The sequence below is a fragment of the Genypterus blacodes genome, unplaced genomic scaffold, assembly GCF_046128005.1.
Source record: "Genypterus blacodes isolate CSIRO-AG114 ecotype Tasmania unplaced genomic scaffold, CSIRO-AGI_Gbla_v1 ptg000022l_1, whole genome shotgun sequence".
NCBI lineage: Eukaryota > Metazoa > Chordata > Actinopteri > Ophidiiformes > Ophidiidae > Genypterus > Genypterus blacodes.
This window is the reverse complement of record NW_027466835.1, coordinates 3,253,538-3,266,528: the sequence shown is the minus strand read 5'-3', so window position 1 is coordinate 3,266,528 and position 12,991 is coordinate 3,253,538. Positions and strand designations below refer to the sequence as shown.

Here is a 12,991-nt window from a genome sequence, read left to right as displayed (position 1 = left end):
TGTTTTGTGATTTACTGCTTGTCTTTCATGATTTTTTGGACATTACGACCAAAAAGATATAGATTTGTTGAGACTACATCCCATGTTGCATAAAAAGTGCAATATATTTTTCTGTAAAAAACAAAAATCTACCATCGATATCGTGTATTATACTTTTATCATGTAAGAAATCAGTTTCAACCGAATCGAAAAGATCGCAGCTTGAAGTTTGCAACTGTTAATTATTTTTCATTGTTATATAATCTGTCTGTCTATCAGATGTCTCATTCATATGCATGATCACCCAGAATGAACCGAGCATTCTTTCCCATACAAACTGCGCGCTGAAAGGCATAACCCAGTGCTCTGATTCCTCTGCATGCGAATTAACGAAGGGGATATGCGTGTGTGTGCGTGTGTGTGTGTGCATGTGTGTGTGTGTACCCACATAATCTCTGTTGGAGGCGTGAAGCAACGTGCATAAAGTAGAGAGTGGGGACATTGCTCATCGCGGTTAGCAGATAATGTCTTCAAACTTTTCCGGCACCAGTGTCTTCAATTAACGAGCTGGCTGGTTCGCAGGGCGGAGGCCCGCATAATTAAAATTCCCAGTGAAAAACTTCCATCCTGTGGTGTGAGGAGTGGTCCCGAGGAGCTGCAAATATCCAGAGCAGGAGTGACTAAAAAACAGAGATATGGTGTTTACTCTAAATATCTGTCAAACAACGAAAAGTCAACACAAGAAACGCTGTTATTTAGTCATTTTTTTTTACAAAACGTCCTCAGTGTGAGTGTCTTCACAGTTTGGTGTAACATATTTGAGCTGCATCCCTCAAACACGTTGGTAACACTGTTTGCAATTGTGCGATTTTGATGTGACTAAAACTAAGACTAGAATCCGGTCATATGCCTTTGAGTATTTATTTATAGCATTTAAGCCTTTCACTCTGTGGAGTTTTATTTGCTACTAGCCTCGCCATTTTTATTCAGCGGAAACTGTGTGGCTGAGCTGGGAGCCGATCCTTCAGGACGGAAATACAGAGGAATGCAGTGAATTCAAGTTTGAAGGCCAAAGCTGCATGCATGCACGGACACAGCCGCGGCTGCTTTGAAGAAACATTGTCTAAGCTGGAGTTTGGTTCCTGCTGGTGAAATGAAGGCGCGCCAGCCGCTCACTGCATCTTCGGTCAACCCATCATTTCTCCGCAGCAGACCTGAAAGCTGCGCTATGCTTTCATCCTCGTAAATAACGACGTCAGCCCCATCAGCAATGTGTAGTTCATATTTAATCGCCGTAAATAACGGCTTAAGGTGTATGAGAGGCAGAGCTCAGATTTATAGCTCGGCCTATAGCAGCCTAACATCCACAAAGACCCCAAGACTCCGCGTCTGAGATCATTAAAAAGGAAATACAAAGCCGTAATCCCAGTGACTCTGATAGGAGCTAACAGGAAATCAAACGTCTGGACTCACAACCAGTCCGGTCCACTTCTGGTCACCATGTCTCTTCATTAATATGCGGATAGAGGATGTTAACTGCCAAACATTGCTGAGAGGAAGCCTTTAACAAAAGAAGGGACATCATACCGCCAGTAGCCTTAACACAGACCGTCTCAGTCGGGTATCATCCCGCGATATGAGGGTCACAAAGGGCCTCGGTAGCAGCTTCAGCCAGGGGTATACGTCCATCGAGCTACGGTCCGACTTGTGTTGACTTCTGGCAACCTGACCTCTTAGTGAGAAGCTCCCTTATCCGAGCAGAAGAAAGACTGCAACAGCCTCCAACGCGTTTATGGTTTGCACCGCCACATGCCATATATCAACCCTATAAAACCAAAGCAGCGGCCCTGATGTTGGATTTTATTATGTTATTAAATGGACCCCAAAAAACTAGTTCAGTAGTACTTTGCTCCATAAAGACAAGGGCCATAGCCACGCAGGACCCGTTTTAATGGCACTCGTTAACAAAAACGACTGTTAATCTGCCAATAAAACAGTGTCAGGCTGCTCTGCACTTCAAAATCCTCCATGTAGATACAGACGCACTGTAAATAATTTAAGGCGTGAAAATTACACTAAATCTTGTCTGTAAGTGCGGGGTTTGATCTTGAAATATCTCCTCTGTTGATTTACCTTAAATGTAGGACTACTGGCCCTTATACTAATGGTGTTTTAAATCTAAATGCTTGATGCTGAGATTGATTGAAGTGTTAACATGTCGTCCCGGACGAGCTCCATCCTGGAAAATGCTGTGCACGCATACGTAGTTCCAAAAAGAATTTCTCAGCCTTTGTCTGCAAATGGACACAACCTGCGTCTCCAGTGTGTTGTCCAGAGGAAGACATCATTTACATTTTATATATTTCTTTCTGACTGCAGCCACGGTTGATGTGTGAGTGGACGAACGGTGTGTTTTGCATATTGCATAAACAGGCCAATTTATTCTGGAGAGAGAGAGAGAGAGAGAGAGAGAGACAGAGAGAGAGAGAGAGAGAGAGAGAAACAGAGAGAGAGAGAGAGAGAGAGAGAGAGAGAGAGAGAGAGAGAGAGAGAGAGAGAGAGAGAAACAGAGAGAGAGAGAGAGAGAGAGAGAGAGAGAGAGAGAGAGAGAGAGAGAGAGAGAGAGAGACCCGCGTACAGATTTGATTTACATTCCGTTGGTGCTTTATCAGGCTCGAGGAAAGAGTTCGGCCAATCAGTTTGCACCTCGCTCACAGAGCCGACAAACCCCCGGGCGCAGCGCGAGGCTGACAGCTAGTGCACTTTGTTTCTGTGTAGTGAGATAGTTGTGTGAGAGAGCGAAAGGGGGGGGGCAGAGAGAGAGAGAGAGAGAGAGAGAGAGAGAGAGAGAGAGAGAGAGAGAGAGAGAGAGAGAGAGAGAGAGAGAGAGCGGGGGAGGGAGGGAGTGAGGGAGGGAGGGGGCGAGCGAGCAAGCGAGAGAGTGAGCGAACGAGCAAACAGCATAATAAAGAGGGAAAGAGAAGGCTTGAAAAAAATCGCGTAATGTCCTGGTTCTTGTTCTCCATTCTGTGAACTCGCGGCGTTTCGCGGATAATGTCCGAGAATGTCCATTTCTGGAACTTTGAGCAACTATTACGTGGACTCCATCATAAGTCACGAGAGCGATGAACTCTCGACCCCGGCTCGCTTTCCCAGTGTCCAGTATCCTGGCTCGAGCTCCGCCGCAGCTGGAGGTGGGAGGCAGCCGGGCGGAGCGGCGCACGCGGAGCATCCTCACTCCGAGTCGTACCCGTCCTGCAGCTTCCAGCCCAAGCCCCCCGTCTTCTCGTCCTCATGGAGCCCGTTCAGTCCGCATCATGGCGCCAGCGGTCTCCCGGCTGTTTACCACCCGTACATCCCGGCTCAGCACGTGCCCTCCGCGGACACACGGTACCTCCGCTCCTGGTTGGACTGCGCGCCGCGCGGCTCGGAGTCTGTGGCGGGGCAGGGGCAGGTGGGACAGGTCAAGCTGGAGCCGCAGCTCGGACACCTCGGAGGGGAGATCGCACCCAAACTTGGCAGGCAGCTCCAGCATGAGACCACCACTTACATCCTGGAGCCGACGTCCACGGCGCCGCGCGAGCTGAGTCACCACCCGACGGCCATCCCGGGCTCCGGGTTCGAGGAAAATAAGGACATTTGTGAGGCGAACGAGGACAAAGACGGCCCGGAACACAGTAAGTTATTAAAGCAGGAAATTGCGCCACAAGAGAAGAAGAGGGAGAGCGGAGAGGGAGATTGTAAATGCTTTTAATGCCGCCATAAAACAAGAACAAAGAGCCGGAAACCTATCCTGCCCCCACACTCTACTCTCTAACTTTACTGATGTCACCCCTGCTTTAATTTCATTTCATTATTCATCATTTAATGCTCAATACGTTTGTTAAATCTTTATTTTAGACCTCAAATTAATATTAACAACAAAAATAATTAACCATAGCGTGTAAATTTATTGTACTGCCATGTTTCTGACACACACTTTAGTTCATTGATGATCAGAAAGCACATTTCTGCTTTTTTTGGAGCTCGTCTATGTGATTAGCTGTTGTAGTTCTGCCCATCCGTCACGGATAGTAAACACTTCACTGCAAGCGGCAATAGTAGTTGTACTATTCTAAATATTGCCCTCATATAAGACGTGCAAAGAGTAATGACAGTCGTTGAAGACTATAGAAGACAGTTAGTGCAGGATAGGGACAACATGGAATGGAAGAGAAACACTATACGTCTGCCGAATTGTCCACAAACCTAACAATCAAAGTGGAGATATTATATATTTTTCTTATCTGTATGTGAAAGTATTGGAAGCGAAGTATGTAGACCTTTTATTGATATTAAGTATATGAAAATAACATTGTGCTGCAGTGATGATGCAATAGAGTCTTTGTATTGTTTTTTATTATTTATTACTTTTTTGTTCCACATAGAGATTTCAAAGAGCCCCCCTCCCTCCCCCCTTTTGTCTCTCTCTCTCTATCTGCCCCGCTTTCTGTCTCTCACTCACACATTTAAAGTTTGCAGTTTGCTTCTGAGCTCCATTGAGTTCATCGTGTCCGTGTTTAACAAGCGGGTGATCAGCAGTTTACAGCTATGAGAGAGAGCGTGAAACACCCACTACAACAAGCTAATACGACCCTTGGCCATGCTGCCCCCCCTGCACGGCCCACAGCTTCTTGCTGGCCCGGGCCTTTCCTGGCGCCACGCTAGGCAGGCTGGATTATCTTTTTTTGGGGGGTATAAACCGCGGACATAATTGATGCGTTATCCTGGTTTACTCGCCGCTCAGAGAGGCCGTTTGTCGTTCGGGCAAGATCAGCTACACACAGTGGCTCGTTTGTTGCTTCTACAGTTAGCAGCAGCTCTCCAACATTTATCTTATGGGAGGAGAATGTGTGTGTGTGTGGTGTCTAATTAGGGAGTTTGGGTGGAGTGTGTGTTGCATATTCATGTTCAGATATCCCCTCTGTAGCACTGTGAACCTATCAAGTAACTATCAATGACATGAGTGTAATGTTTACGGGTTGTCGTCAGACTGCCCCATGCACAACTCGGTGTCCATCACCTGATGGCCCCCCCCCCCCCCCCCCCCTCCTCACACACGCACACACACACACACACATACACACGCACACACACACACACCCCTCCCTCATGTGTCAGCCGTGTATACATGCTCTGTCTCCTCCTAACAATCATAAAAAGGAGTCGGGCCCTCATAAAAGGAGTCGGGCTGTTTATCATTTAGCTGCAGCGGAGACTAGATTAGTTCTCAATAGACCCAAGGCCCCATAACTCAGAGTTGCAGCGCGGACTAAATCTGCACGGCTGCATGGAATAAACGTGAACTTTTGCAAATGACGGTGAATTTTACTCGACGTTGTATAAATCTGCATATAGGATATTGCAAACTCCTCCGCCGGTCCTGATGGGATTTCAATCTGCTCCCCCAACCGAGACGATGAATGGCGGGTCGGGGGGGAATAGGGAGCGCACTCCTCCCTGCCTTTCTCCTCCATGTTTTGCCAAGACACACGCGGTTTACTTACAACCTTATTCATCCCTTAAAGGTCCCCTTGTGAGCCTGAGAGGTTGTAAGTATTTCTATGTGAGACACTGCATTGTTTTTGTAATAATTAATCCCTAAAGGTGCTTAACCACATTCTCTCTCTCTCTCTCTCTCTCTCTCTCTCTCTTAGTGTAATAATAATAGTATTCAACTGTCATAAAATCCTAATACTCCTGATTTAAGCCATGGGGTGTTTGGCCTGGACAACACTGGTTTGTTCTGTTTTTCTATCATCACTCAGTAACAATAATATCTAATCCATCATTTGTCATGAAGGATTGGCTCAGTTTGAACCGGGAGCCATGCAGCCTGATTTTCCAGAGGGGGTTTGACTATTTTTGGGTGGGACGGAGAAACTGCTGACTGTTTCTGGAACGATATTTATTTTATTTTTCCTTTTACCTGCCCTGCATGGGAATGGGATCTGTTTCTCTCCTCTAAACCTTGAGGCTGAGTCCAGGTCCAGATGCTGGGAGGGTAGATCCATCCCCTCTGAGTGTGGGACCACATGCTGTGCGCCAGCATGTGTGTTTCGGACTATTGGACACTTTTGACACCTTTTTTTTAGAAGAAATACGAATCAGGCTGTACATTGCTCTGTTTCTCACTCTACACATACACATACACAAACACAGTGCCTTCTTATTCCAGTAAAGGCTCATCCATCACAGAAGTGGGCTGGATGGAGCCCAGTGGCTTTCAGTCTAAATTATTGGACTTTCCAGTGGCACTGTGTGCTGGTCTGCTTCAGCCGGGGCTCTACCCTGATGCCTCAGGATAGAAAAGGATTGCAGAGGTTAAATAGGAGTCATCTCTAGAGTATCAGAGTATCAAGCACATTTCAAACACAAGGCATGAAACTACAAATATTTCTGAATCTAAAGTCTGCACAATATAGCTTTATGATTCTTTATGATAGAGTATTTGATCTTACAGAATTGTCTGATGTTTCCTTGATATTAAGACAGACCACATAAAGTGACAGCACGGTCCAGTGGTTCTCTCTGACCTCTTATGATATCATATGAAAAGTGATGCTGTTAAATGAGCGTTGTGGCTGTTTTGGTTAACATTAAAGTGATTGAGGTGAAAACATCCTTATCTTATCTCAGCTAAGGCGGTAAATTCATACTCTTGACTTCACGTATGGATTATATCAGGTAACCATCACACATAAAGGGATATACATATGGGACACATATTCTGTGTCCCATAAAAGTTAAATCCAGGAATGTTGAGTTATATTGTGTCTATGTAAGAGAAGATAAATCCACTGGTATCCAATGTATCATTCAGGAGGGGAAAGGTCAGATTCTTTAGAAAGCTTTGAGTTCCTGAACTGTGATGATCAAGCAATTAGGAAGGTGTTAAATAAAAGCATGGTGGAATTCATGAAGCTATTTCCCCTTTATGTACAATCAAAAAGTATCCTGGCCGGAAGTTGTATACCTAAGAAAAATATAAATGGAATTGAATGTGGGATTCCATTTTGAGTGTGGAGCCTATGATGTCATAATTATTGATATGAGGTATCTTGGTGCAGAGCTGAGCTGAAGTTGCCCTTTCAAGTGGACTTTCCCTCCCTGAGGTAGTGAAATGGCCACTGTAGTGAATAACATCAGTGGAAGTCCACCTCTCCAAATATCAAATCCCCGTTAAAGGCAGCATCCAGCCACACATTCTCTTGTGTTAGTGGAGCTGGGCAGCCATCCAGAATAAACTACAAGATTACACTTCGCTCTTTGTGCCGCTGCTGCTGCCGCTGCCGGGCAGAGAGAGAAAGTTATTACCCCCCAAGTTTATTAAGTTATAACGCCGGGTGAGCAACCTCATTAATTGGCGTGTTGCTGTTGCTGGCTGGGTGAGATGGGGTGTAGTTTGGGTGGGGGTGGGGATGGGGATGGGGTGCTGGTGGGGATGGGGATGGGGGGGGGGGGTTGCGCGTGGGGGTGTTGGGGGCGATAAAATACGACTCCGGGAAATGTAATAACGTGCCTTTGGGACATAGGAGAGGTCAATTTCTGGAACTATTAGGGGGAAATTGCAAGGAGAGAGAGAAAGACAGAAAGAGACGGGATGTGATATTACTCTGTAACTGTTTTGGTCAGTGTTTCCATGCAAGCAGCATTTATCACAATGGACACACACACACACACACACAGAGCCTTTAACAATTGAACACATAGTGCCACAGGCCATAGCAGGCATTTTTACGGGATTTATCTCTCTTTTCTTCCATGTACCTGTCCATCCTCTCTCTCTCTCTCTCTCTCTCTCTCTCTCTCTCTCTCTCTCTCTCTCTCTCTCTGACACGAAAACAGAAGGAATTCAAATATGATTTATTATGAAAGTCAGATGCTTAACAAGTCGGGGAATTATTAACCACATTAAAATGTTTGAGCTCTGCAGAGAGACTCCTTCATTTAGATGGAGGAATCATATAGAGAATAAGGCACACAGAGTTTACAGCCCATTGTCCCCTCACGCATGTTATGTACACTTTTGTCAATTGCCTCAACATAAGAGGAACTGTCAGTATGGTTCCTCACATGCTGATGTTCCCTGCTTTGCGTTAGAAGGTGCTGACACTCTGGCTTTAAACAATGATACAAATCATCCCTCGTCCTCCATGTTTCCTCTGACACGCCCTCACGCCTTTGGTTCCCTGTGAGGACGGTTACACCTTGTTTCCTGGATTAAGCATTGAGAGGAAACTTAAATGTTAGCCCTAAACAGCCCACCACCACCCCAATGACCCCTCCCACCTCCTCTACCTACCCCTCTCCTTGCTCCACCCAAAGGAGAAACAGACAGTCTACTCCACCAATGTTCCCCCCCTCCACCACCACCACCATCACCACTATCCCCACCGGTTCATCATCCAGGGTGACAGCCATGGCTGGGGCTGCGCTCTGAGGGTAATGAATGGTCCTGGAAATGATTATACACCCGGGGAATGTGAAGCACCCACTTTACCATGTGACAAAAGCACCGCACACCCCCACCCGTCCTCTCCTTTCCACTTTACCAGGCATTATTTTGTGCTGAGATTAAATCGATCTTATACATGCTGGCCAAGTTGGAGGAAATTGATTCCAGGGGTTATTAAGGACGTATTTACTGGTGATGACTGCTAACTAACGGTGGGGAGAACATCGGGGCTCTTCTCCGTCAGCTTCACACAGGCTTCACTCCACATTGATTCAGATCTGATGTACCACAACGCCTATAAGACATGTTTGTGTAATAAGTATTCAGTATTCTTTTTGTACTATGTTCAGAGTTTAAACTTAATTGTAGGCTGTTTGTGGGCTTATAAGGACTCGAGCTTGAACTTGACATATGCACTTTTCAAATCACAAAATAATCTGTTGACAAAATGTAATTTGGTTTTAAATCTCGAGAAACTTTCTCATCCATTCACGTACCATTAAGCCCTGCTTTGCTTCAGACGGAACATCCATCCTACAAACTGAAATCCCATTAAGTCCCATTAACATCTACAATACATGAGGGAGCCGGCCTCAGCTGTGTTTAAAGGCATTCTATCTGTCAAACAGATGCACAACACATGAGTTTGTTTGGCATCTAATATTCCATTGATGTGTAAAAAGATCCTGCAGGCCGTTGGTATTAAGGTTTTTGCTAAGGGTTGGTCAGTTACAGTTTGATGATGGATGACATTTGATGTGATTGGTCACTTTGGGACAGTAAGGGAAAACAGAAGGAATTCAAATATGATTTATTATGAAAGTCAGATGCTTTACAAGTCGGGGAATTATTAACCACATCCATTGTCCCCTCACGCATGTTATGTACACTTTTGTCAATTGCCTCAACATAAGAGGAACTGTCAGTATGGTTCCTCACATGCTGATGTTCCCTGCTTTGCGTTAGAAGGTGCTGACACTCTGGCTTTAAACAATGATACAAATCATCCCTCATCCTCCATGTTTCACCTGACACCTCTTCTTTTTTTAGCTCTTTCTTGTCATGCAGACCTGATCTCTGCCTGGCTGTGCAGGTAGATTTAGATGCAGCTTAGAGAGGCCAACTTCTCCGTCTCGGTCAGGCTGCATGAGTTGACCAGTGCCCATATTTTAGCACCTTACTTAAGTAATATATTCCAAATGTCTGTGGTTAAAAGGGAGCAGAGCTTTAAAGAATAGATTCCAAGTGTTCACAATGGCTTCTGGCATTCCATCACTGTGTCTCTCTGAACACAGTCTGCTTCCACTTACAGTAGATGATAGAGTCTTTGTCTGCTGGTTAGACTGGGATCTGACCTAAAATGGGAGATTCTGGTTTACGTTTTTATTTGGATGAGGTGAACATTGGACAAGTAAACGAACCAGAACCCAGGATTTCTCTCTCTGTTTTTGGCTGGACTTTAATGGTTTGTGTCTTGTTATATTTCTACTATTCAGAATGGAATAAGAGTTGACGAGCCTGATTAATCAAAATGTATTAAACGGATGCAAAACTTGAAATTCAGTGGTGCAGCGACGTGTGTTTTTCCACGAAGGAGCTGTTCTTCAAAGAGAATTGCTGCTGTGAGAATCTCAGCGTGTTGCGAGCAGCCTCATAGCTGAGATGCTTCAGTGCTCTGCGAAGGGAACAGCAGATCACTTTTAGCACTAAACCAGAACCATGCTTCTACAACAACAAAGACTCCGCTAATTATACACACACACAGAGAGGGGGGGAAGAAGAGAGAAAGAAATCATCACAATAATTCGACACTGTGGCTGAAATACAGACGAGTGTCTATATTTGTCTCAGACATTCTGTGAACGTTGTGATTTAGTCTTTCACAGGCGTTGCTCCTTCCTTTCCTCTTCAATCTCTCTCGCACTTCTGAAAACGGAAGTGAATGTCTTGAATATTTCATATGGAAACCCGAGAACGACACAGACTTTTATTTATTTATTACATTTGTATTAAAACAAACGCGCTCTGTGTGAGGTTTGGGATGTTTTTCTTTCTTCTAACTCCATCCGTGTCGTAAATTCTCCGCGTGTGGCTCATCACTATGGCAACGTGTTCAAAGTAAAGGAGCGTCTACTGCAACTGGAATGCAAAATCATATTACCCCTTTTTTTTTTTTTTCTTTTTTTTTTTTTTGGTTAGTAGTAGCAATTTGGGCAGAAATGTTCTGGATTAACAAAAATAATATTTTTTATGAAATGTTTTTAACCTGAAATTGTAGTTTAAATATGCACATCGATTGTTGAAACATATGACTGCAGAATATTGGTGCCCTGTTTCAGCCTTTTGCACCTTTTCTTTCTCTAACCGACTTGGTGATGAACATTGTGTGGATAATTTCATCCCTCAACCAAGGAAGAAACGGACGAAATTCCCTTCGAATCTCCACAACCCTCTCCCCTCGCCCTGACGTCGTCCTCCGGACTTCACACACCGTCTGTCTTCTACGTGGTGTCAAATAAGTCTGCCATGGATCTCCCTGTGCCAAGCGCGCGCGCCCCCGTTGACACCATAAAACTGCTTTACTCACCCAAGTGTCAATTAAGTCAAGTATATTCTAGAAAATCTTACGCGTATTGGATCCACGGATTTAGAGACTGTTAGACGACGTGTGTGTGTGTGTGTGTGTGTGAGTGTGTGTGTTCTTTCTAACGGCTTTGTCTCTCCTTCTTCCTCCAGATGATCCGTCGGCCAACTGGCTGCACGCTCGCTCCTCCCGCAAGAAACGCTGCCCGTACACCAAGTACCAGACCCTGGAGCTGGAGAAGGAGTTCCTGTTCAACATGTACCTCACGCGAGACCGGCGGCACGAGGTGGCGCGCGCCCTCAACCTGACCGAGCGCCAGGTGAAAATCTGGTTCCAGAACCGGAGGATGAAGATGAAGAAACAGAGCAAGGACCAACCCAAGGATTAGCAGAGTTTATACGTCACGCGTCCTGACCCTGACCCCGACGAGCATAAAGTACAATACCAGAACACACAACGGCCTTCACGAGAACTGCAAAAAAGCAAAACAAGCACGCACACACACATCTACATCACCAAGCCGCGCGTTTCTAATTTGCCTACACAACTGATCAATAGCTTTTGTTTACAGTCCCTCGCGGTGTCCGCCATTGATCAAACATGTCACTAAACAGAGGGGACTACATGCTGAACAACTACACCTCCGTCCTGGACTTCCGTTCCCATCTTGATAACAGTATACTATATAGTGATCATATTCTATTTACCTTGATGAACTGATTGTGCGTCTACCCACATGGTTTGACGTCATGACAGTGAAGGAAACGGCAAACTCTCTCAACTAATATGCGAGCAGAGGGACAGCAGGGCGGCGATGTTTCACTTTCTATCAGCCACTATTCTCTTCTCTGTATTATTTATTTTCTCTTGTCTGACGCTTCTTCTTCTTCTTCTCCTCCTCCTCCTTCTTCCTCCTCTTCTTCCTCTTCTTCTTCTCGTCCTCTTTTAAAACTTCCTCCAGGCTGTCTGATCGGTGTTGATACACGCAGTCAGCCGCCGTTTGTTTCCCGGGGTGTCGGCCTAAGTAATGAGAGGTAGAGGTGTTGGAGGACGAAAGAGAGGGGGAGAGATGGGGGAGTGGGTGGGCGGGGGTTGTGATGGCGTGATAGTGTGATAGTGTGCTGACCCGGCTCAGCAACTGAGGGGGGATCCGATTAGGCTCCTGTCGATACAGTGGATTCGTTCCCTTCAGCTCCTTTCCCGGATGTTTTATGTCCCGGCTGCGACTCAGCTGAGGCCGAACCCCTCAGTTGTAACGCGAGGCTGCGGGAATCAGGGTTTATCCAGAGGAGACTCGCCAGTTCGTCCCTGGTGCAAATGCTGAGACACAAAGACATTTTCTGCACACACACACACAACACAGCATCGGTAACACGTTAGTAGTAACACACTTCCACGCGGACCTATACAGGCTGAAGCCAGTACATCATTTTGCTGCTATTTGTTTCAGAGGACTCGTTGTTTTCCATGGAACATACGTGGTGATTTCAGACTCGACGAGGCGCTGAAACGTCACACTGCACGCATGTAGCGTAATTAAAAATGTTCTGCGTCGTTTATCATATAAGTCAGCGTTTAATTAAACCCCCAAGCTGCCATCTTCTCTCTGCATCTTCAGTGTGGTTTCATGCGTTGCATTTGAAGAAAGAATCAGCTCTATTTTTATACGACAGTCGTGCGCTTTTTCTGCTATGCAAGGCGGGTTTCTCTCTCTCTCCTGTCAGGAAACAAGGACGAAGAAGGACTGAAACGTGATCAAACGCTCTGGTTTCCCCCGGATGCGCTGCGACTTTTAAAGGAGAACATTTACATATTTAATGCCTATTCAGAGGGGTCGCTGAAACGGCCATTCCTGGCGGTTCTATTACAAGTTTATATATCTGCAGACCAAACAGAACATTAACTTTAACATATTGATCCCCGCGCATAAT

At 45.5% G+C, this 12,991-nt stretch overlaps 1 protein-coding gene across 1 annotated transcript; it reads left to right on the top strand.

The window, feature by feature from the left end:
- Positions 1 to 3,043: 3,043 nt before the first annotated feature.
- Positions 3,044 to 11,448, top strand: LOC142992623 (homeobox protein Hox-B9a-like). Its single transcript, XM_076143110.1, has 2 exons — positions 3,044 to 3,656; positions 11,213 to 11,448. Exons 1-2 carry the CDS (start codon positions 3,044 to 3,046, stop codon positions 11,446 to 11,448), a joined length of 849 nt encoding a protein of 282 aa, XP_075999225.1.
- Positions 11,449 to 12,991: the final 1,543 nt, after the last annotated feature.

Bases quoted from the DNA above. Each gene is read 5' to 3' on its own strand.
- LOC142992623 (XM_076143110.1), top strand. From the start codon at position 3,044: ATGTCCATTTCTGGAACTTTGAGCAACTATTACGTGGACTCCATCATA. The intron at 3,657-11,212 runs GTAAGTTATTAA...TTCTTCCTCCAG, and splicing joins CAAAGACGGCCCGGAACACA to ATGATCCGTCGGCCAACTGG.